Source organism: Haemaphysalis longicornis, unplaced genomic scaffold (genome assembly GCF_048455015.1).
Source record: "Haemaphysalis longicornis isolate Haplotype H1 unplaced genomic scaffold, Haemaphysalis longicornis Haplotype H1 scaffold_6, whole genome shotgun sequence".
NCBI lineage: Eukaryota > Metazoa > Arthropoda > Arachnida > Ixodida > Ixodidae > Haemaphysalis > Haemaphysalis longicornis.
The window spans coordinates 38,070,058-38,095,390 of NW_027526407.1; the positions used below are offsets into that span (position 1 = coordinate 38,070,058).

Genomic DNA, 25,333 nt, shown 5'->3' on the forward strand with positions numbered 1-25,333 from the left:
AAATCCTCCTGTTTGCCTTCCCATTTTGCGCGGCATGCCCTGTGAGGCTATAGCCTGTTGCCTCTCTGATGACAGCGAGTGCGATATTTGCTGCACCGAAAAAAAAAAAAAAAATCTTCAAGGTGTAATGGCAACTGATGAAACCGAACGCACAGGCAAGATTTTTTTATTCGCTTCCAGCAGTTCTACTATAGTGCTGCTTGGAGCATAAGTGTGTTCCATGTTTCACGTCATACAAAGCTACGACACGTGTCCTGTGGAGACCCTGTAGCTCTCACACTTCCAACAAAACTTCTGCTGAGCTTGTCGCAACCGCAGGCGTAGCCTTCCGAGTGGAGTTTGTTTTCCACGTGCGCGAACGGTCGTTTTAAACCCCACTGCACGTGCATGTGAATGAGGGTTAACGAGAGGGTAAAATAGACTCTTTTAAAACCACCATACACGTGCTCCACTGTATCAGTAGAATGTCCCCAACTAAATAAATAAATAAATAAAGCTGCGTTAGGCTCATGCAAGCTTGTATCAGTGGTATCTCCAAAGCATTTCTACGTCACTAGCGTAACCACTGTGCCCTGCATGCCTTCTGTAAGGCGGAGTAAATGTTCCATTAAACGACGCTCAATGAAACGACTTTGATGTAAACGTAAGATGGAGTAAATAGTCGATAAACGACATTTGATGAAACGGCGTTCGATGAGACGATATTCGCTGAAACGGCTTGCGATAAAACAGATTTCACAAAACGGCGTTCAATGAACCGGCATTCGATGAACGTTAACTCATTTGAACTTTCCGCTGCTATGTATTCACAAGACGTCAGCTGAAACTAATAAAACCTAGTAAAAAGTACCTTTTGTTTTCGCGATTCCCTAGCATTTGTAGTAAAATGAGGGTTTTTGTTTGTCTTGCAGTGAATTTTTATTGCGTGTGGTTAACGCAATATTTTTGCGCCTTGACGAAAGGTCGTTCCATCAGTTCCATCGTCTAGCAACAACGGTGAGCGGGTTTCAAGATGGTGGACTACAGCAAGTGGAAAACAATCGAGGTGCGTGATTTACGCTATCATTTGTTTTTCTTCCCGAACCGCGACTTCTAAAAACGGTCGAGGAGAACTCCAAGGTTAGAAGGACAGCTGTGACGAGTGTAGGGTAACCCCACTGGGCGAAGAAACTTCCGATGCGAACTGACGCAGAGCCGTCACCGTGTAGATCTTTCTGGAATCTTTCTTTAGCAGACAGAATAAATAGCTCGATCGGTCGATTGTCGCCGACTCTGCGCTTTGCTGCCTTAGTCGTCGGTCCGTACGCCTCAATAAAACGATTCGGCGATTCAGTAACAGCGGCTTTGACCGGCGGTGCCGAACCACTCGTCCTTACCGTCCGGTGCTTGCAATGGACAAAAGCTGAAATGCATGGTAGAATCCAGGAATCAAATCGTGCGATTTGGTGATGCTTAATTACGTAGACAGCTTTGGGGCCTCAGCTTTTAAATGTGTGCTTGTTCTGTGACGAGGTCCCACTGCTGATCTCATTTTTCTACTCGCTTTCCGTAGCATCTCGGAATTCACTGTTGTGCTTTGGCCGTTGCCGGTTGCGTTTTTTCAAGAATTGTGTCCTCCTTCGACCGTCGTCGATACTGCTATTTGCCTACAAAATAAACGCTTCGTGCGGAAAGCAGAGGAAAGGTAGAAAAAAAAAACCGAGTAGCAGTGGATCAGCGCAGAATTTTGGAATCGAAACACGGGTTCTGACCCTTCGCAAGTATGAAACGATTCTAAAGGGTCACATACATGGCAACTGGCTGTCTATGTTATCAGTGTAGACCTGTCGGAAACTTTTGTTTTCTCAAGATTGTCATCGTGCAGTGAAGTATGCTTGCGTTGTAGGAAGCGACTCCGCCAGAAATCATCAGTTCACTAACCAGTCAACCACATGTTGACAGTTAATTGACAGCGTTGACAATGTTTGGCGTGCATTTACCATGTTTGGCGCCTTTCTGTGAAGTGCTTCTGCTATCGTGCGGTCAGTTGCGTAAGGTGAGTGATATTGAAAGTATTGCAGAAAAAGTCTTTGTAGAAGGTCTCGTATCATCACGGATCTCGAAGTGAAATACAGATAGATAGGTAAGATTTTGTTTGGAGAACTTGTGTTTGGTATCTTGGGTTAAATGAAGTCTGAAATCACAGATTTATTTTTTTTGCCTAAAAATACTACTAAAACGCATAAATTAGCTTTTTTTTTTAAACTTTATGTCTGAGTAAGTAAAGAGGGCAGTTGGGTCTTTGGGGCCGAAAATCGGTCAAAAAAAGCGTTTTCTCAAAAATGGCATTTTTGGCCTCCACGGCCATTTTTCCATCAATCTGTAAATTTCCTCATCAAAAGGCACCATATTTTGTTCTTATTATATTATGATAGCATTTTAAAGGGCACTCTACGGCTTATTAAGAAGAAGAAGAAGTAGAAGAAAGAGGAAGAAGAAGAAAGAAGAAGGCTGGAGAAAGAAGAAAAAGGAGGATGAGTGTAATTTACGCCATGCACATTCTCCGCCACAGCAGTGAAGTGATTATGAAATACAGTTATTATTTATTAGTTAGCGCATAATTCGATGGTGAAACGGCACTTTTCTTGCAATGCAAAGCTAGCATTTCGTCCTTAAATATCTTGGAGCCCAGAGCAGGTACAACTGTAATTCTTTTTGCTTCTGATACCGAAATGTATGGAGAATACAATGTTGGAAACAAATTTTTCAAATGGAGACTTTGGAAACCTGCGAGCCATTTCTGGCAGAGCGTGGGAGAAGCGAAGTTCTCTGTGTTGTAAAACGACCAAAAATAGCTGAATCAAAAGAGTTCTTCCTATGTTGTATTTTTTAGTCATTTGTCTGCCTAGCCACGTGGTAATTGCTATTCTGTATGGAGTGGTTATTTTGTAACCGTGACCGAAAATAATGGCAATTAATCATTAATTAACTCAAAATATAATCAACTTACAAAATATCTAATGGCAGATTTGAAATCAGCACCAAAAAAAACTATAATGGAGTGCAGTTTCATTAAAATTGGTTGGTAAATAAAAAAATATAGCTCTAAGACCAGTCTGCCCCCTGAAGCCGAAAAAACTTCAGTCAGACTAAATGAGGAACTTTGTTACAAAATTATTTTTACAGTAATGAATTGAAGGCATAAGAGAATAAATTTGAAAGCCAGCAAAAATACTTTCCGGTGTACTGTTGTAATGGAAGTTTGGCTTTATAGGAACTCTAGTAAAGATATAGTCTGGTTCCTTTAAATTGTAAATGCTTGGCATTTAGTTTTAAAAAAGACTACAAAAAAAACATTTGCTCCAGGTGGGAAAAAAAATTCTAAATTTTTTGCGTGCATTTGGTTTTGTTTGTTCCCTACGGTTGCAGCATTGCAAACTACGATTATGTGCTGATTGCTGGCACGCGGCGGGTAGTCAGACTTGGAGAGCAGCCCTGAGATTTACATAAAAGCAAAATTTTTAAAGTGAAAGGTTTCTTAGTGGATCTGATTGGTGTCCTGCCAGAAACTAATGCATTTCCCTATAGTCCAGTTGGTTGACCGAAAAGCTCTATACTCGGTGACAACTTAAGAACGGCACCGGAAGTTGCCGCTGTGCCTTATCACCGTAGCCGGATGTTTCTCCGCGTGGCACAAGTAGGGCGTTACTGGGAATATTTTGAACATGGCGTGAGCCGTTCCCGTGATTTTTTGGACTTAATCGGCTTATAAACGACTCCAGTGACGACAAACAAACTGCGTGAGACAAGACAGGCGATATCACGCATTCATAGCAAACCCCTTTAAAAACACGCGCGCACTGACGTCACGGGTCTGGCGCTTTGGCGGAGTGATACACTACATGAGGTGGTGCCGTTCTTGAGTTGTAACCGAGTATAGTAACATCTCTGAACACACAGCGCATGTGGTTACTTGAAAATAGCGAAAAAAGGAACAGTTTTAGATGAGACAATACACACTGATCATGAAGGACTACAAGGTATACCTTTATCTCAGAAACCATGTGTTGGTATACCGTATTTTCGCGTGTATAACCCGCCCCTACAAATAATCTGCACCCCCACTTTCAGCCTGCTGGAAAAGAAATTCTCGCGTATTGCGCGCACATCTGATACAGGAAAGGCTGCGCGAAAGCTACTGCTCAAGCAACACATCACATACCTTGTAGACAGAAAAAGCGTATAGTTAGCAAGTAGAATAGACTGACTGCAAGGCAAATGTCACAAGACTAATAAAATTCAGTTGTTAGAGTGCGCTCGTCCTTGTTTTTTCTTCCTTGTCCTTGTATGTTTTGTGCAATCGCTGCCATTCAAGGCTTAGTCACTGTTACTGCGTAGGAGCTTAACGCACAGCACAATGCGCACTGCCGTGAAGCTGCACTAAAGAAAAACCCCACATATTATCCACACCCCTACTTTGCCACTGAAATTTTAGCATTTTTGGTGCGGGTTATACGCGCAAAAATACTGCACATTTAGGTCCTTCGTAGATGCGTTTACTCAGTGCACAAAAAAACGTTGCCCGGGTACATTCTTTGTTTACGACTTGGGTCTTTGAAGGTTACTGATCGATTGGACGCACTTTTAGCGTTGGCGCTTTTCTCAGCTTTCTCTATTACGGAATGGTAAATTCTGTCCATCTGTTTCAGATGACGCTTTTATTTCATACATTAGAGAGCAGCACGAGTTCATTGGAGCGCGCAAGCTGACCGTAGCAGTTCTTTTTGGCCTGCAGGTGTCGGACGATGAAGATGAGACGCACCCCAACATCGACACCCCGAGCCTGTTCCGGTGGCGACACCAGGCACGGGTCGAACGGATGAACGAGATGAAGAAGGAGCGGGAGGAATTCAACAAGAAGAAGGCCAAGTGAGTATCTGTCCGTACGTGCCATTTGTGGCATTGAACTGGAGCACTATCTTTTCATCAACTCTGCGTGGAAATGCAGAGTTCCTCAGTGATCAGTAAACTGTCCCGATGAAACTGGTTACATTCATACCCCTGTCAAACGTGCCTATTTAAAGGAGTACTGACACGAAAATTTTATGTTCCACTTTTATTGCTTTTATCGATGCTTAATGGTATTGCGAACCTGAAACAGCACTTCAAATACTTCAGCGTACGATAGTTAATTACATTGAACGGCCTGAAAATCGTTTGCTTCAAATTCCCGCGCTTTCATCCCGAATGGCGCATATGACAGAATCCCGGCGTGACCTCACCGCTTTGTGCGGACGTCACCGGCGCCCGCTTGAGACGGTGTTGCGCCCGCTCGCCGCTCGTGGGGCCGCGCGCGTGAAGTGACGTCACGAGTTTTTGACGAGCGCTGTCGCGTCACTTCTTTTGGCTTCACGGGGTGATGTCACGCTGATGTCCATTTGCTGAGTGCCACTCCGCACGCGGCTGTGTCGGCGCGATAAATAAGATCCAATTGAATTATGTTCTTCGCATCGCAGGCCGCTCATATTTCAGCCAGGGTATTCTGTGGAGTGAAGGAAGCGAACTGTGCATTAATATTAACGCCGAAAATTGGTGTCAGGGCTCCTTTAAGTGCACCTCCACTGAGCGCACTCAGCTAAAATGTCATTCGGGGGCAGCTAAACGGCAAACGCGGATGACACTTTCCACAGAACGCAATTCAAGCTGAGTGTGTTCCCCGAACACACTTCACCGGGGCTGGCTCGCCGAGTGAGTAATTCGCATCAGCGGGGATTCGAAAATAGGGAAAAATTAAGTAAAACAGCGAGCATTTAGATTATAACAGGTAATGTTAAAAGTTAATTATAGATACATTGTGGATTTGTTTTTACAAAACGAGAAACAGTGACGAAAAACAAAAAAAGAAGCTCGCTCTCAACGATGTGCCAACGCCACCTGGTGCGGTGTTGTCACCCGTTCTTTGCGGCGTTCGTGTCCATGGTTTCTTGTGGACCTGTGGTTGTGTTCCCGTTTTCTCTCTGTTATATTCAACGCTTTCAGATAATTTCCCCCCAACGATAATGCTGCTCCTATTCGCTTCGCAGTGAACAACAGTTAAGATATCAGCGCCGGTGTTCAGTCGCCGTCCCGACTCTGCTCGCGAATTGCGATTTTGAACAATGCGAACACAACAAATGTTTACATTGTTTCTCATGTGATAAAGAGGGGGAATTTCAAGCAACTTTGCTGAACATTTACGCCGGCTATCGTTGTTGACATCATGGCCAAGGGCACTTTGTTTCGTCGTTTAGCAGCGCGCACCCAAAGTGTCATTCCCAAGTGCACTCGGCATAAGTGCACTTAAATGGCCACGTTTGACTGGGGTATTAAAAGAAGAAAATTAGGAGGAGGACATTTAAGCGCCCATTACGGTGCTGGTAATCTGAAAGTATCGGTGCCCAATCGCAGAACGTGCCCCCTGACTGTCATCGACATTTTTTCTTCCCTTTGTGTTTCATCCGCCGCGTTACTGCGACTTTGCACAAACCCGCATTTGCACTGTCAAGCTAAGAGCGCATTTTTACCTGGAATGCACACTAACTGTTGGTGAGCGTATGTAACAAAACAAAAAACGAGTGCCAGCTGGGACTTGAACATGCATCTTCAGAGTGGTGGAATTGAGGTTATTGTCTGGACACGACAGAGACAGATGATGCGTGTGATCATGACATCATTCACTTTGATGTTAGTAGCACTTTGTATCCGCTTAGTTTTCAAAAAGCTGGTGGGCTAGGCAAGGTCAAGCTAAATGTCCCCTGAGTTTGGTTCAAATAGAAGTTTTCCGGAACTAAATTCTCGGAAACGCTGGTTTTGTTGGAGCGTTAGCCAAAAAGGAATGCCGGATGTGTGGGCCATTGAGGTTCAACTTGGTTTGGCATTAATTTCGAAACTATACCATCTCACCAAAACTGTTCACAACATGTCTGGCGGGGGTATTTAGAAAGCTTGACTGGGAAGAGATGGGATTAAGGATAAACGGAAAATACTTGATTCATTTGATGCTTGCAGACGACATAATCTTGCTGCGTGAGACTGCAGAACACATGCAAACAGTGCTTGAGGAACTACGATCAGAAAGCACAGCCGTAGGGCTAAAAATAAGTATGAATAAATCTAAAGTAATGAGACATAAAAGCATGACAAGAAAGTCCTCTTCCGCTTAGGAAACGAAACGCTAGAAGAAGTAACAGGATACAACTACCTTGCACAGGTAGTTACAGGGTGTCTAGCGACCGGGAAAACCGGGAAAACCGGGAAAAGTCAGGGAATTTTTAGCCACCGGGAAAAGTCAGGAAATTGTCAGGGAATTTTTGAATCAAGTAGTACCAGTCAGGGAAAACCACTTTGGGGCCTGTCCACACAGTTTTAGAATAGGGGAAACCAGTCGAACGCAACGCGAACGCAAACCGAACGTAACACGTTCGCGCGCGACGAAAGCGTGAACCGCATGAAACGTTTTCTGGTTTTTCTTCAAGGGAAAACGCGGCGCGTACGCCCGAGGCGCGCTGACGCCGCCGCGGAAACCTCCCGCACGGTGCGTGCCGAGCGGCAGGCGGTGGCAACATGGCGGCAGCACCGGCCGCGGCGTAGTGCGGTAGCTCCAACGGCCGCTTCTGACCACTTTAAAATGCTACTCAAGGCACAAACGCACTCGCTTGTGCAGGAAAGGAGCCACCGCAGACACGAAATCGTCGACGCGGCTGTGAAAATACCGCGCACGAATCACGTGCAGAAACTCGCCGTGCGGTCCACGGACCTGGCTTAGGTTGCTGGGTGTATTTGCGGCAGAGGGACGTCTAGGTGGTGCCCAAATCGCACGCAAAACGGGGCCTTTTCTCCAGCGAATTTTAAAAGGCAGCGTTTTTGGGGGGCTAATTTTGAAAGAACTTCCTTATGACATCAGGAGCCAGAATTACATAATCAAAAAGAAACATGGTTTAGCGCGAACCCAGTGAACCGCATGGGGTGTTTTCTGCTCGCGAAAACGCGCCGCGCACATCACAGGCGCGCTGACGCTGCCGTGGAACTACCCGCACGCTGCGCGTGGTGCTGCCGGCGGCGGCAACATGGCGGTGGCTTCGACCGCGAAGTGGTGACGGGAGCTCGAGCGACCGCTTCTAAGCGCTCTCTAAAATGCCGCACAAGGCACGCACGAAGTTGCTCGTGAGGTAAAGGAGCTTATAATGTGGGCGAAAACGGTACAATAAAACGTCATTCGCGCCGCTACTGAAAGGGCCCATGCAATACCTGCCGGGGAGGTAAGCCTTAACAAACATGTCTGGCGGAGCCAGCAGGCTGCCTCGAGAGCTTCGAAACTGCCGCCATGAGGCGCGCGGCTCCCCATTGGCGCAAGTCGTCAGGCTCCTCCCACTGCCGCGCGCGACGCGCGTCATTTTCTGAGCGAGGCAGAAGCTGCCGCGTGCGCGAATCGTCGACGCGGGCGTCAAAAAATCGCACGCGCAACGTACCATGCCGTTCACGTTGCATGTCAAGCCAGGACAATCAAGAAAAAAAGCAAAAGGTGCTTGCTGAAGCGCAATTTGAAGTTTCTATCCCTCAAGATGAAATAAACTCTGAAGCCGTAACTGAAGGCAAGCAAACCTCAATGAGCAAACTGAAATTAATCAAAGTGCATTTTGAGAATTAGGGCACTTGCAACAAATGTGTTTTTCCGTATGATCGAATGTCTTTTCTCTACGCTTTTTATATGCTTCACGGACCGTTTCCATAAAATGGCGCGTGTTGTATTGGTCAGGGAATTTCAACTAAAATGGTCATGGAAAACCTGGAAAAGTCAGGGAAATTGAATTACGAAATTTGCTAGACACCCTGAGTTAGTGCTGACCCCAACCAGGAGATGGAAATCTGGCGCAGAATAGGTATTTGTTGGGAAGCACTTGGCAAGCACTCCAAAACAGTGAAATGTAAGCTACATCTTTCACTCAAGAAAAATCTACAACCAGTGCATACTGCTGGTGATGTCATGCAGAGCTGAAAACTTGGCACCTTACTAAACAACTGGAAAGCAAACTTAGGTCGGCTCAGCATGCCATTGGAACGAATAATGTTAGGAGTAACACTCATTGACAGGAAATGAGCTACCTGGATCAGAGAACAAACTGGAGTAGAAGATATCATAGTTGAAATAAAGAAATGGACTTGGAATGGCCATGCAGTGAGGCGAACCGACAATCGGTGGACAATTAGGGTAACAGAGCGGATACCAAGAAGTGGGTCCAGAAGAAGGGGAAGTCCAATAACACGATGTAGGGATGAAGTAAAGAAATTCGGGGGTAAACTGTGGACTCGAGCAGTGCAGGACAGAAGCAGTTGGAGTTCAATGGGGGAGGCCTTTGTCCCGCAGTGGACTTGAGCAGGCTGCTGTTGTTGTTGTTGATGATGATGATGATATATTCTTGTTTGAAACACCACTGCAAACGAAATTTACCTTTCTACATTTCGATACCGTGTGACATTTTTTTACGACTGGGAAAAAATGATTTGCTAAACTGCCCAGAATCGCTGCTTTACCTGTGGGCCGAAAGTGTTAAAGTTGTTTTATCATTGCAAAACTATAGCTGCCCAAAAACTTACTTCTCTGAGATTTTCTAGAAGCTTTAGGCAAGATGAGCGGGCAGAAAAATTTGCCTTTGTTGATTTTGGCAACAGGAGCAGAAAAAAAAGCGGGTTGCAAGCGAAGCCAAGTAATAATTGAACTTATGGCGCCCCCTGTGGCAGCATGGAATTTAAGGGGCATTTTTCCTTCTAGTACATATTAGTGTGAAACTGTAATGTGCACCTCTTTTGCGGGGCCTTTCCTTGTGTCTTCTTGGCTTACTAACAAAACTCTTAGTGTAGGCCTCTTTCACAAGGTCGTCCTTGTCCTGGCTTGGCTCAGGCCTGTTTCACTAGATCATCGTTGTCTTGTCTCGGCTTGGCTTGTCTCCAGGAATGACAAGCTGCTGCTGGAGGCCCGCAAGCAGGTGCAGGGCAAGACGGGCAAGGACTTGGAGAAGGCCAAGCGAGACGTGGCCAAGCTCGAGAAGAAGGACAAGGAACTGCGGAAAGAACAGGAGGAGCTGGACAAGAAGGAGAAGGTAAGCATGTTCCCCCTCTCTTCAGGGTTACTGAACATGTTATGCACCATTTGCGAAGCTCCCTCATAGTCCCCGTGTATCAAAAACTGGTCCGCAGTTGCAACCCCCTGCACTGGGGGCAAACGGGGGCAAAGTTGACTAACCTGCCATCTGTCAGCAGAAAGTTGGAGCAGCACTGGAATGCTTGCGGTGGGTGCTGTAAGTCGTAAAAGTAAAACCGCGGAAACTTATGTAAGCATTAGCTAATTTAATTGATATGTCCTATTAACAACAGAGCTGCTGTTGCTGGCCACAATGTATGCGGCGTTATCAAAAATTATTGGTCATAGTTACTCTCACCGCTTACCACACCACTGATTACGCGCTTTAAGAGGAGCGCCTGGTGTCGTCTAGGCTTGCGCGTGGCGCTCGCAAAATTACCACGAAAACAGTTCACGTGTGTGCACGCCTAAGGGGGGGACAAGACAGCTCGCTCTACAGACACCCAGTTTGTGCAGCCGGTTACCGACGGTTCTAGTGTGTGCTGACGCATTCCACTTTGGGAGAAATGTGAAAGCCTGCAGACAAAACAATTTGGGCACGCCAGTCATGCATGAGGCAGACGACGATATAGATGGATATGACTACGACTACTACCACCACGGTGAAGAGTGACAACAGAACATGTAAATAAAAAATTTCAAAGCTAATGCAATGCATGTTGGTGTGACCTTCAGTGCTTACATAGAAAGAAATCCTCCGACTCTGCTATCGTTCAAGCCTTGCACGACTTAGCCAATTTTTCTTTCTTTTTTTTTTTTTTGGAAAGCAAGCTTGATTTTATTATGTTGTGTCGTTCAGTGAATGTTTAGTAAAGGTCAGTTTTTGTCCCCTAGGCGTCGTTCCAATACACTTGCCCCTCAGTTACGACAAGCAGGGGTGCTTGGACTACCCAAATTCTGAAGCAGTTTTGCAAGTGGTGTACCTTTAAGAAGTCTGCCCTCTCTTCACCTCTATGTGGTGCTTGTAGGAGACACCTCTACTGTCAAGGTTTTCGAGATAACGGCTTGTAATCTTCAGGATAACGTTTTAGAAGCCATCACTGAGTGTTTAGCAATTTCATTCCACGTTGATGTGTCAACATGAATGAACGGCTGCAGCAGGCAGTTTGGTGAAAAAGAGGGAGATTGAATTGGCATTATGGTTTGATAAGGGCTACAAAAACAAATAAACTTGCGTCATCTTTTTTAAGCAGAGGGTAAATGGTGACCAAGAAGTCAAGATCAAGAAGTTTGCGGAGATAAATTGGTCACAGTTAGCACAGGACCGGGATAATTGGGGATTTATGGGAGAGGCCTTTTCCCTGCAGTGGGCCTAGACAGGCTGATGGGGATGATGATGGAATGGTGACGGATGTTCTTTTGTACAGTGGCAAGCTAGGATTGCAAGCTAGGATTGCTGCAATATGCAGGTGGTAGTTTGAAGTGTTTGCTTTGTGTTAAAGAAATAAAGGAATGGAATTAATTAAAAGGAGACCTTTTCAAAGGGCTCAGTTTGCGAACTAAGCAAAGCGACATGGAAACGGGTTTTTGGATCAACATACCTATTGTAAACACCTTGTTGTTTGTGCGTATGTGTGTTTAGAGGTACAGGCAGCCATAGTTCTTTCGTTTGGACTTATTTCTTTTTGCAAGTGTATGTCATGGTCAGCTGTTTAGCCAAGCCAAGTTGGTCATCTCAAGTTTGATGGTTCATTTTTTTTTTTTTTTCTTTTCAGCTCACGCCGTGGAATGTGGATACAATCAGCAAAGAAGGTTTTACGAAAACGGTGAGTGTCTTTTTGGCTGCGTGGAACCCTTAGGTGCATGTTTTTTTCTTTACGAGGGCTCTTGTTGCTTCTCTAAATTACAAGAGTGCAGCTGGCTCGACTTCTTGTTCGAATTCCTAACTAGAAAGATTGTCTGCAACCTTCTATGACTTGTTTTGAAACTTTGCGGCAACAGTACATTAACTATTTTATCGCATGGATCGCAGTGGAATGATAATCCTTGTTACATGGGTTACTTTCCTTAAATAAAGTTGTCCTTTTTTCGAAGAAGGTCTGTGATATGCGAGTTAATTTCGTTAAGGAAGCTCAAAGAGAAGTGAAAGAGCTTGTTCAACATGCCGAAGCGGTGCACACTCATTCCCAGCGAGTACGACTCCTAAATAAAGTGTCGGGTTTAATCAACGATTGCAAAAGCAATGCAAGCCATGTACAGCAGACGTCTGACTCAGAGGGCAAGGGGGGGGGTGTAAGAAGCAAACAGCTCGAATTTAAATTTGAATATATCTGAATGTATACCGATACATGTTTCATAAGATAAAGGTATACTGTTTCACTCCTGCATTATCGATGCGTGTATTTTCTTGTCTAGAACTGTTTCGTTCTTGCGATTTCCAAGTAACCTTTTTGACGCGATGGAAGCGCGCTTTCATGCACGTGCTGTGTTTCCAGAAATCGTATCTGAGCTTTTTGGTTGTCCAACGGGTCTATGGAGAAATGCATCAATTTTTTTGACAGGACGGCGTCAGTGCTGCTAAAACAGCTTTCGCTTTGTAAAAATTGCGATACCGAAGTAAGCTCAGGTGTGAGGAGGGAGAGACAGTGGGTGGGGAACAGAGGATAGCCGGAGATCCGAAGAGTTTTGGAGGTTTTCTTGACCGTCGAATGAATGGGGTAAGAGAGACAGAAAGTGTTATTTGAAGTGACCCATGTCAGGTTTGGCAGAAAATGAAAGGAAGTGGCTAACGGCAGGGGTGATTAGAGGTAATGCAGGAAAGATATTTGTACTTTGGTGCATTATTTAGCAACTTGGCGATGGTGATTTCTTGCAGATCCTGAACAAGCCCGCGCCAAGAGAGGAGGAAGTTGTGTCGGAAGAAGAGAAGGAAGAGTCGCAGGTGAGGAGAAGGATAAGATAGTATCGATAAGATAAGGAGAAGGTCTTAAAACAACATTGATTTTTCATTTAAGTGGCTCGATTTGTTGAAATTGTGACTGTTTACAAAGCATCGTTTAAAGGCCAACTGCACTCTTCAAATTTCAACCTCTTGAAAACGTTATTTCCGTGTCGTCCGGCTAAAACTACCGCAAGATACAAAATATGACAACTGGAAGGAGCCGTGAAGAGAAAATACAACTTTGTTTAATTTGAAAGAACTAGGATTCAGTATCTCACTCAGCTCCATTAGAGCCACAAAAGATGTTTTTTTAACGAAAAAAAAAGCAAGTATTTAAAATTTCAAATTTTGCGTCACAGTGACGTGTTATGAGCAAGAATGACGTCATACGGGCCAACAAGAAAACATAATTTTCAGTGCGTTAACTGCACGTTAGCATTTCAAGTGATGCGGTCAAATGGAACTAGAGGCCCCATTACAGACGTCCAGACATGTGTCGTCGCGACAGGTCAGTTAGGCGGCCGCCAATTGCACAAACAAGGTTCCGTGACGTCATAGAAAAGTTGCGGGAAATGGGCTATGGAGTGGCGACTGCTTCACACCTTTTCTTTAATATCTCTGTTATTTATTCGAAGATTGCGATGATGTTGGTATCATTGATATCGGGACTAAGCTGTCTTTCTAATAAACCCAACTTGTATTTTGTCTTCATGGCTCCTTGAAATAAGCGTATCAGTGGCGCGAACGACCATCAAAAATCGGAGACTTTGAAACAGAAATTAAGAAGAGCGCGGCCATTATGGCCAGACTGAACTGATGCTCCAGCCGGCGAGTGAGCGGCCGCACGCTGCCGGCCGGCCGGCTGGAGCGAACCTGCGCGCAGCACTTTGCCCTCACAGCAGCCCTAGGAGAAGCACTGGTTCTCCTGGCTGGCCGTAAGAAAAAAGACAGGGCCGGCCGCAGTGTCATTTCCACTTTGTTTATTTATTTGTTTGTTTGTTGTCCCCCCCAGAGCCAGAGGGCATTACAGAAGGAAGTGGGAAACGCACAGTAATACAGACAAAAAGCAGCAAAACAACAACGTTAAGCATTACAAATTACAGCTTGTTATGAAAACAGGTTGGTTATGGCTGAGAGAAAAGCAATCTCATTGCCGATTTCAGCTACGGACCGAAGAAGGCGATTTCAATTTTCACAAGTGCTGGGGACGTGGCTGCTTGCGCGATCCACCGGCAGGTGCAGCGTCGCCTGCAACGGAGCTATTTTGAACGCTTGTAATTAATTAACCACACATTTCACGGGGCTTCCAGTCATGTCCAAGATGGTTTGGCGGTACGTACTGTTCGTTCAAAGTGAATTTGGCCGAGGTGAAATTTGGGTGCAGTTGGCCTTTAAGACTCCCTTTGGTATTTCATGAGAATGAAGGGCTTCTATGGCAGTTTTTTTGCAAAAGAGGGAATAGTGTACTGGTTACCGGAAACACTGGCCTAGGTTATTCCATCTTGTGAACTGCGCCAACTGTAGAGACCTGTGGCTTAAGGGGGAGACTGGTCTTAGAGCTGTTTATTTTTTTATTTACCAACCTATTTTAATGAAACTGCTCAGTATTATGGAGTCTTTTTGTGCTGATTTCAAATCTGCAATGAGATTTTTTGCAACTTGATTATTTTTTTGGATAATTAATGATTAATTGCTATTACTTTGGGTCACAATTACAAAAAAAAAACACTCCATACAGAATGGGGATTACCATCTTGCTAGGTAGACAAATGACTAAAGAATACACAGCTAAAAGAATTTTTTTGATTTAGCTATTTTTGGTCATTTCACAACACACTGAACTTCCTCCCGCGCCCTGCCAGAAATGGCTCACAGGTGGTGTCAGTTGAACGCAGCAATAATTTTCCAAAGCCTCCATTTGGAAAATTTGTTTGCAACATTGTATTCTCCACACAGTCACGTATCATAAGCAAAAAGAATTACAGTTGTACCTGCTCTGGGTACCGAGACGTCCGAGGGCAAAATGCTAGCTTAGCGTTGCAAGAGGAGTGCCATTTTACCATCGGATTCAGTGCAAACTGAGCTGTAGAGTGCACAGTAAGATGCTATTTACAATAAAATGTGGTTCCTTTTGATGAGAAAATTTGCAGACACACAGAAAATTAGTCGTGGATGCCGAAAATGTCGTTTTTGCACTTAATCAGCCAGTGAGGCCTCTGTGGACATGTTAAAACTATAGTGGGCGTTGCCGCCTATTTTCAGCTGCAAATGGTGCTGCCATCAGTCCTGGTTCCTTAGGCACACCTATCGCTTGCTGTAGTAAGGAAAATGCAGTGGCTGCTCACTTTGGACATGCTTGAGTGGCGAAAAATGTAACAGCACACGACCAGCCTATTCGAGCTGCAGGGGTTCTTCTATGGAGATGGATTTGCATTTATTGAGGGAGTCTACGCCAACTGACATGCAGAGCTACTGGGCTCATTTCGCTGGGGCAGCAGAACCTTTGTGGTGGTGGTGGTGGTGATTTATTAAAAAAGAAGGGAAGAGAAAAGAGCTGGTGATATTGTTGAACTCAGTCTGGGAGTTCACCCTCATACAACCCAGTCCAGGGAAGGGAAGGGGGTTTCAAAGGATAGGAAGAGAGAAAGAGGAAGGAAGAAGAGCGTTCGTTTCGTCCAAGGCGCGACGGCTACAAGCGCTGAACTAGTCCTGTCACAACTAGGAAGTTGAGGAGGTGCTGGTAGACCTCTCGTCGTGAACACCTTCTATTGTTTTCTCCCCTTTCTGGTGCCATGACGGCCGCAGAGGAAGTTTGTGAAGGACAACGAGGCCCTGCTGAAGCAGTTCGGGATGCTGCAGAAGTACGACGACAGCAAGCGCTTCCTGCTCGAGCACCCTCACCTGGCGTGCGACCAGACGGCCAACTACCTCGTCCTCTGGTGCATCCGGCTCGAGATGGACGACGTGAGTGTCGGGGCAGCGTCCAGACACTTTGTAACGGAAGCTGCTTCCCCTGGTCGGGATCGAACCTGGGTGGTCCCTCGCGTTACAAAGCCATTGTCAATCCAATTGCACCACACATTCCTCGTATGCGAAGTGTTGGGGGTGATCTTTGCGCTGTGCAGTTTCCACAGATGCTGCCATTGCTAGGCTGCAAATAAGTGCACACGAACATAAAACAAGGGGGAAATCACCATTTACTGCATTGATTACCCTAAATTAGTGAAAACTCACTCCAGTGACTCTTTATACATATTTTCAGGGGCTGCATCCCCCCCCCCCCCCCTTGACTACTTTCAGTATCAACACCAGGTTGATACTGAAACTAGCCTAACAAAAGCCGCAGCCCCTCTTGCAGAAATTTTGGTCTGTGTGTCTCTGTCTATCTATTCGTCTGTCTCTGACTAGATTCAGCCACCCGGCTAAAGTGAAACAAAAGCTGCGCAATAGTCTTATATACCCACAGCTAAATATAAACGTCTAAGTCTGGTGTCAGTGTTCATACTTGTCAACATTGTTAAACAAGAACAGGACATCACGCAAATGTAAGGCAGAAAATCAATACGTAGGTGATATTTGCGGTGTTCCTTTATTAAAAAAAATTCATCGATGATTGGTTTTTGCATTAGCGAATGAAATACTGCATCAACTGCAGAAAAAATGTCGCCTGCTGTTGCCCGCACTACTATAGCTCCTGCCGGCATTTAAGAAATCAAACGGTAACGAAAGGTTTCTCCACATGGGTTCCGCGTTCTGCTTGGAACACTCGTGGAGTAGGGAAACGTGGTTCTATAAACGCTGCAGTAGGGTGCCTCGATTCATGCGCGCCTCTGCCGTACGGCAGCACTGGCTTCGAGGCACCCGACTTGAAGCAGGGGAACACGGTAAATTTAAATTGAGTTGAGCAAACCTCTAACATGTTATTTTGGGAGGAATGAGACGGGAGAGGAATGGCATGAGAGGTAAAAGTGGAAAAAAGAAGGGAGGCATTTACTTGGCAGGGGCGGCGGTCGACTATTGTTTTCCGCCGACATTTGCAATAAAAGGGGCAGATACGCGACCATTTTTTTTCTCCCTCTGTAATGTCTCCCTCCAGACAGCAGTGTGATGTCGCTGCTGCACCTCTTCCACCCTTCCGTATTCCCGATGCAGAAACACGACCTGATGGCCCATGTGGCCCACCAGTGCATTTGCATCCAGTACATCTTGGAGCTCGGAAGGCAGCTCGAGGTGGACCCACGTTCCTGCATCTCTTCCTTCTTCACACGGTAGGTGTCATTAATCCCATGCAGAAGTGAAACAAAAAGAACAGTGGAGGGCAGAGAGTTGGTCCTTGCGGTACGCCCAGGAGGGGCACTGTAATGGCAGTTGTAGGCATTTCCTGAACTCTGTATCAGACTGAAGTCAATGCTGAGCGAAAGAAAAAAACAGTGGAGGGCAGAGAGTGGGTCCTTGCGGTACACCCAGGAGAAGCACTGTAATGGCAGTTGTAGACATTTCCTGAACTCTGTATCATGTTGAAGTCTAAAGTACATAGCTCATTCCCTGTTTCCAACCTCTAAAGTGTTTTTACAGGCAATTTAAACGTTTTTTTTTTTGTTTTTTTTTTTTTTCTCCTATGTTAAAAATGCGCCAGAAGCAGTATTCACGTTCACCAAATTCGGTTGATGTCAATAACGTTGGCGTGCTATTATCTTTCTATGGGTAGAAGTCCAAACAGATTGCAAGGGTGCATGTCCCTTGTAAATTGTGTTTAAGTGTAAAGCATAGTGAATAGCCCTAAATTGTGAGGCGGGTCAGTGTAAGTGGGGAAAGAACAAAATAGCATTAAATCATAAATTCTCGTGACGGGGTCCACCTCTGTACAACGGAAAATGCGTGCAAACTATGGGAGGCTCCGTTGCAGTTGAAGCAATTCCATTGGGAGGCTGTGGAGGAATGATGGTTTTGTCCTCTTTTTCCCTCCGACAGCATCCAGATTGCGGACCAGCAGTACAAGGATGCCTTTGAGGACGAGCTGAGGGGCTTCAAAGAGCGGGTCCAGCTGCGGGCGCGAGAGAAGCTGGAGGAGGCTGTCAAGGAGATGGAAGAGGTCAGGGGCCCTGCCCCATTGGTCTGTCTGTTTGTTGGCTCCCCCCACCCCCACCCTTACTTACCCCATCCTGACTCATTTCTTACTGGATGCGGCTCCCCCCACACCCACCCTTACCCTATCCTGACTCATTTCTTACTGGCTGCTTCTGTGTGATATTACCATCTTAGCAGCTCTTTCTCCTCCCTTCGTCCCCCCTGTTTGGCGTTTTCCTCCTCCCTTTTTAAAAATTTGGATGTACTGATTGTGTAGTGAAAACTTAGTTTTGGTAACGGGGTGTACCTTTGTTATAGGGTTTTTGGCCTCTTAGTAGAGCTAGTTTGTCATGTACACCCGGCGTTGAAAGTTTGCAGCACATGATTGCAAAAATCGAAGCCAATTTCTCTGCTGCCTGATGGCTCAGTTATTGATTTTTCTTCCTAAGAGAAGCTGGAAATGCTGAAGAAGCTGAAGACGAGAATCATCGCCATTCGCAGAGCTGGAGCTTAGCCGGTCGACATTAGAGAAATTGTCTTCCATTTTGGAAATTGCGTTCCGGAAACATTTGACGCCGGGTGCACATTTTCTAGCGAGGCTATCGCAGGATTGAGAATAATGAAAAATGAGAGTACCATGTTTTTACCACATGGAGCCGGACTCCCAGCAAACCGAGATTCGTAGACTCTTGGCTCACCCGCCCCGCTTGGTGGATTGTACAGGTGGCACAACATTATGTTCAGTAGGGGCATTTTTACTTTCAGTATTGCTTCTTTAAATGTTGTTAGATTGAAGCAATAGGGAGACCCATCTTCATGGTGAAATGGCCGAAAGAGAACGGGCCGTCGACGTGGGTGGGAAGTTCCCATTTGTGACAAACAATGTCAAACATTGCAGGAGGAGAGGCAGGCGAGGCTAGGACCTGGGGGCCTGGATCCTGTCGAAGTGTTTGAGAGCTTGCCAGAGGTAAGGCCAACTTGATTGATAGTGAAAGTTGAGGGTGCATCTAAAACAAAAAACAACCTAGATTTGAGGTAAGTTTTGTGATGCATCTGATTAAGACTAGGAAGAATGAGGTGTGTTAAGCTAGAGCTTAATGAATGTGTATGTACTTTGTGTCTGCTGTGCTGGTTGTGGATTCCAGGCCAATCTCCCCTACAAGAACATTTTCCACATCACAGCTAATGTTCGTACATGCATTGGCATACCACAGACATTGGTAGTTCTTGAAACGTCCTCCAAATTTCCCCAACAGTGCCATGGTAAAGCTGTTGGTGTAAACTTGGGAAAAAAAAATGCAGGTGAAAATCTATTTGTGAATTGTTTAAAAAAACATCATGCGCCCCTCCATCTAATGACAAACATAGTTTAATGCAAACATTTCTTGTATTGTATTTGTTTTGCCAATCACACACTGCGAGTATGTGCTGCTCTGGAGGTATGCCCCACTCTTCTAGAATACCCACAGCAACTTTCGGGTGTGCACTCCGTAAGCCTAACATTTGGGTTTGGCGTGTGCGGCGCAAATTGGTACCTGCTGCGTGGCGTTCAGTGAGCAACTTTTTGAGTGGTTTGAGCCGGTTTGAGGTGCTAAACCCCCAAGATGTGATGTTAGGCCTAATGTCCAAAACCTCAAAATGGGAAGTTAGGCCTAACATCTTGTGGCTAACAGGCTTACAGTACTTGGAGCAATGCCATTCCTCTCATGACGGATTTTTTGGTTGTCGGAATTTTCCAAACCAAATTCGACCATCGAAATGGAGCAGTCGAATAGACGCCGGCTTCATAATGTGGATGACCCAGGTTCGATTCCGGCCACGGGAAGCTTTTTTTTTTTTTTTTACTGCACCCACAATCATTCATCATCTATGTCAGATAAAGTTGGCTTTCCTGCAGGGTGTATTGGCATACAACAGCGTCAGTGAGGACACTAAAGCTTTGCTTTAAAAACATACACACATCTACAATCTGCATGTTCCGGGTTTGACATGTGATGCTCAGCTATGTTATACTTTGGATTTGGATCAGAGCGTGTCACCTTTGCGTGACTAGTTCAGCATGAAATTTGGCCGATAGAACACGTTCCACGTTTAACTTTTCGTGGTCTGTCGTTGGGCTCCGCCCGAAAACGCAGCCTGGCCGTAGCGTTCCATTGTCGGGCTATGCCCGGTTTGGGTGTTCAAGGTTAAATTTCAAGGTTTTTTTTTTTCACTACGACACGCACGCATTTTTTGTATACATGATGCCCCATCTCTTGAGGGATAAGTGAACTTTGTTTGTTCAAGTTTGCTTCTTTTTGCACTAAGGTGCAGCACAATGTTCAGCACAGGCCTTCTGGACACCAAAGAGTTTTCATGTGTGTGCTGTTCGCTGAGAAGCATGGCCGCTTTCTCATCCCCTGCTTTTAGGGTGGTGCACTTAGTCAAAGCAATGGTCACTTCAGTGAGGGAGAGAATTATGTGCCTCCATCAGTTCGTGATGACAGTGATTTGACTGAAGCGAGTGATGAAGACCATGACGACGGTGGTGGAGACAGCACCATGCGAATCATTATTGTGCAAGCTTTGCATTTTGGTGAAAGACTATAAAATGGTGGCGAAAGTTCCTTTTTTATTTTTTGGCTTCTGGAGGTCTCCATTGCCAATAGTTTTATTGGAGGTGCACACAGCTGCCGAATCATGGCGAGAAAGAGCAGGGAAACCTACAGTACCGCCGCAACCTCACCCAACAGCTGGTGAGTGATCTGAGGGTAGAGTCAGAAAGCGGGGTTCGTCTGCACGTATGGAGTGCGAGGAAAGGCTAGATGGGACAAGCCATTTCATTAGCAAGCTCCTAGGCCAAAGCAACGAGGACTGTGCTGTTTGTAGCAATATAAAAACAAAAGGAGACGGGGGAAATTTTTTTTTTTTTTTCACAAAACCTGCAGCAACAACCCTGGCCTGCATTCAGGAGAATGCTTCGAGTGGTTTCAAACACTGCTCAGATATTGATAAAGAAGTTGCAAGTAGAATGCAGAAGAAAAAAAAGTATCCTGTGAGTTTTTCTAGCACAGTTTCTGTTCTTTTTCACGGCACCAGAAACTGGCGCCGGAACGACCGGAAAGTGGTTAAAAGTTTTTGACCGAAAAGTGCTAAACATGACCACGGACATAAGAAACAGGAAATTTCTAGAAGCTGGGCCGAACACCAGCCCATGAGGCAAGAGATTGTGTGCAAAAATTTGCGTGTTGACTGCTCTACTGTTCTTGATCTGAAGCTTTCGTTTTATTTTTGAGAGTTCGTTGGCGGAGAAGAGCCAGCATAGCCGGGCAGCTTGTTCGTTACACCGCACATGACATTCTGTTTACGTTAGCATCTCTGCACTCCTCGCTTACCCTCCCCTGCCACAGTCCCTGCAGAAGTGCTTCGAGTCACGCGACCTGGACATGCTGAAGGAGGCGATCACCACCCTGCCAGAGGAAGAAGCCCGGTACCACATGAAGCGGTGCGTCGACTCCGGCCTCTGGGTGCCCGATGCCAAGGCTGCTGAGGCTGAGGGGGCAGCAGCCGAGGGGGGTGACCCCGCCTCCGAGACATCCGGTGCCGAGTAAGAGGGCGAAGGAGAAGGGGAGAAAGGTCTACACGCTGTGGACGGCGAGCGTCAAGTGTCGGGGGTGAGTGAGTGCAGCTTTGGTCTTTTTTTTTTTTTTTTTTTCCCTTCTTCTTCTTCTAAAATAGTAACGGAAAAGCGATAAGAAATGGAAGACATCAGGGTGTTCCTCAAGGTCTGGTGCTTTGCCCTTTGCTGTTGAATTTGTCACTCACTGTCCCAGCAGGTCATATCTGTCATTTTAAACTTTTAAGTAGTCATTCTTCAGCACTGAGTAGAAGGGGGAGGGGGAAGAGGGTCTGTGCGCAGTGGAGGACGAGTTTCAATTGTCAGAGGTGAATGAGTGTAGCTTTGGTCTTTTTTCCTGTAACAGTAACGGGAAAGCAAGAGATAGAAGATGTCGGGGCGTACCCCAAGGTCTCGTGCTTTGCCCTACACTGTTGAATTTGTTGCACAATGTCTCAACAGCTTTTGTCTGTCATTTTAAATTAAAAAGTAGTCATTCTTGAGTGCTGAGTAGAAGGGGGAGGGGAGGCGGGCCTTTGCGCAGTGGAAAGCGAGCTTCAAGTGTCTGAGGTGAATGAGGGCAGCTTTGGTCCTGCCTTTCCCCTAATGGGAAAGCAATGAGAGATTGAAGGTGTCGTGGTGTTCTCCAAGGTTTGGGGCTTTCCCCTACGCTGTTGAATTCATCATGCACTGTCTCAGCAGCTCTTACCTGTCATTTTGAATATGAAAGTACTAACTGTGTGGCGAAATGGTAATTATAAACATAGTTAAGTTCTGCACTTGCCCCTACTTTGAAGGCAATAGTTGTTCGGGTTACCTGTGCTACTACTAGTGCTGCTGTTCATCGCTGCGAACAAGCGTTGCTGTGTAAGATACTCATTTCTTTTTCCTGCAGTTCATAAGTAAATGCATAAATAATTATTCACAATTTTTTTTTTTTTTTTTTTTTGCTCTGGAGTTTTATGCGGGGCACATTGAAAGACATGGGGAAAGGTGTGTTCATGAATCCATGTCGTTTATCGAACGCCCAGCACACCACTTGAATCGACGGAGTTTCAGAAACCTGTATGCTTTCAAAGTAGGAGCGGTGCTTAAAATAACTGCTACAGTAAATGACTGGAAATACAATGCATTTGTTAATCCTTCAACATGTTTTATTCTTTTCAGTGTGGACAACGAAAACAAGGCGCTCCAGATACAGAGATACGTGCAACTGGAAACCCTTAAGCCAACGTAGGCCTTGGTTTTACAAGACGGAAAACGGACAAGGCGCAAAATTTATTTTTGGGTTTATTTTTCAGCGCTTTTTTGCAGTGTACATAGAGGGTATGATAGCATACATTTCCTTTTTTTTTTTTTCAGCGTGAGAGAAAGCCTCTGCATGTCAGCATTTTAATCGCGAGGAAATTTTTCTATCTGTAGATTTTCCCGAGGAAGGAGAGACAGAGAAAAATGTAGAGCGAAGCCAGTAGTCTAGAATGCGCACTTCTTTTGTCAAAGTTTCTGTGCCTACTGGAATACAATCAGCAAATAAAAAATTGTGACATAGTTCGTGTTGGTGTTCCTACTTGCCGACCGTTTGTTGGGGGGGGTCAAACTTTGATCTGAATGAGCTCCGTCTGAAGTGAAACGAAAGGTGGAATCTAATACAGTCGAACCGCTCCATAACAAAGTAGTATTGGGGCAGGAAATTAGTTTGTTATATCCAATATTCGTTATAACAGCAGAGGCAAAACTCGGCTCAAAGAAATCGGCAATCTGGCTCGCGCAACAATCCTAGATAAAAAACGCATTGTTCTGGGCTGCAAACCCACTATAAACAAGGTAGTCTTTACCTGTCTCCTTGTGGCATTTCAAACTAAACAGACCGCAATATGAGAACATGAAATTACAACAGAACGAAGTTCATTCGGCAAAGCAGGCCGGCCTTCTTATTTACTTGAAGGAGGATGCGGCCTTCGCCTGGTGGCTTTTTACAGTCTGAGCCGAATGAAGTTGTTCGCAGTGCACACACAATAAAGGTCCTTGAGCTACTAAACAGTTGTTTTTTATCACATTTTTTTGTCATTTTGATTTTATTATGCTAGCTGTCGAGTGTTGAGCCTCGCGGGAACCAAATATTTCTTTGTTATAGCCGATTTCGCACGGCTCTCGGGTTTTCGGTTTCATTATAAAAAGAATAGGTGTCATTGAAACGAAGCTGACCAAACAAACCTCGTGTTTAGTTCGCTATAACGAGATTCGACTGTATAACCCTAACTGCACAATAAGTGCCGCATCTTTAGCAATCCAAGCAGCCTGTCGCAGAAAACAGCTCGAATAAAATTATGAATGTCCCAGTCCAAGTTCTTTATATACGAATGGTCCTCCTTAGCACAACCAAGATTTTTGGCCCAAAAAGAAAGTGTTTGTGGGTGATCTAGAGGTTCCACTTCTGGTTAGCGAGAAAGAATAATAAATGGCGTAGGAAACACGAGCCCCACCTCTTGAAAAGCAACTGTCTAGCCATTAAGAAGTGACATCGATGTAGAAGAAAATGGCATCACTGGCCAGAAAGCACAGAATGAAGGTTGAATTTTATTTCTTTCAGATTAGTTTTACAGGAGTGTCAACTGTGCCCAGGAGGCCACGACTAGAGACAAATGACAATGCCTCAACATATCTTTGCACAGAAAAGGGTCATGCAAAAAAGGCACAACTCAAAAATGCCATTACGTACAGTTCAGCGCAAAAATGACGAACTAGAAAAGACACAATTACATCAAAAATTCCTTTGAAGAAACAAATGAAACATACAAAAACCTTCAAACAATCAGCACTGCTGGCAAAACCCTGAGGAACAAAACTGATATTGTGGAACAAGTGCCTTAGCTTAACATTTGGCAGAGCACACACAAGAAAATGATGGGCTCGTGAGCCACGGTATCAACTTCCGAAGCTCAATATCCACGATTAAAGCCCACACCACGCTGAAAACTCAGGGTCCATAAAATGAGTGCAGCAAGTGCTGAAAAATTTATTGATTGATTGTCGGGTTTAGCGCACCAACGCAACACAGGCGATTAGGCATGTCGTCGTGGAGGGCTCCAGATTCATTTTGACCACCTAGGAATGCCCTCTCTGCTCTCCATGTATGTCAGCTTTGCCATAGAGAGAGAAACTCTTATTAAAGAGGAAAACGCAGAAAGGTTTGCCGACATGCTAATTTGCAGGGAAAGGAGGAGAGGGAAAAAGTTTGTGGTAGGAAAGAAGAGTGGCAGAAGAAAAAAATTTAAAAAGAAATCACATGATCACAATGCATCACAAACTTGCCCAACCGAACACCAGCATTGACAAGTTAAAAAATGGACAGGTTAAAAAAATTGCAAGTTTACTCAATTTTTCTTACCAATCAATTGATCAACTTTTGATCAACAGTACATAAACCTAGCCATTCATCACACAAACTTTCCAATCCCAGCTCTCTTGAAACTTAAAAAAGACAACTTGCAAAAAGCAGTCCCTCTGTATTTTACCGACACGTTCCAGTCCAGCGACATGGCTGGCTATAAAATGCTGGCACGATGTATGGGGAAGCTATTATCTGACTGCCTTTCATACTCCTCTGTCCTTAGTGGGTGCCTCTTTTCATTAA

At 45.2% G+C, this 25,333-nt stretch overlaps 1 protein-coding gene across 2 annotated transcripts; it reads left to right on the forward strand.

The window, feature by feature from the left end:
• Window positions 1-959: 959 nt before the first annotated feature.
• Cdc37 (cell division cycle protein 37) lies at window positions 960-23,254 on the forward strand. Of its 2 annotated transcripts, none has more exons than XM_077674023.1 (11): window positions 960-1,045; window positions 4,775-4,908; window positions 9,968-10,115; window positions 11,872-11,922; window positions 12,972-13,037; window positions 15,843-16,001; window positions 17,190-17,305; window positions 18,009-18,150; window positions 19,003-19,071; window positions 21,494-21,757; window positions 22,867-23,254. In XM_077674023.1, the coding sequence occupies exons 1-10, from the start codon at window positions 1,013-1,015 to the stop codon at window positions 21,692-21,694; spliced, it is 1,119 nt and encodes a 372-aa protein (XP_077530149.1). In that variant the 5' UTR covers window positions 960-1,012; the 3' UTR covers window positions 21,695-21,757; window positions 22,867-23,254. The 2 variants fall into 2 exon arrangements, with proteins under 2 accessions (XP_077530149.1, XP_077530150.1); XM_077674024.1 differs by having other exon boundaries at window positions 18,009-18,129; window positions 22,867-23,253.
• Window positions 23,255-25,333: the final 2,079 nt, after the last annotated feature.

Bases quoted from the DNA above. Each gene is read 5' to 3' on its own strand.
- Cdc37 (XM_077674023.1), top strand. From the start codon at position 1,013: ATGGTGGACTACAGCAAGTGGAAAACAATCGAG. The intron at 10,116-11,871 runs GTAAGCATGTTC...TTTTCTTTTCAG, and splicing joins AGCTGGACAAGAAGGAGAAG to CTCACGCCGTGGAATGTGGA. The intron at 16,002-17,189 runs GTGAGTGTCGGG...TTCCCGATGCAG, and splicing joins TCCGGCTCGAGATGGACGAC to AAACACGACCTGATGGCCCA.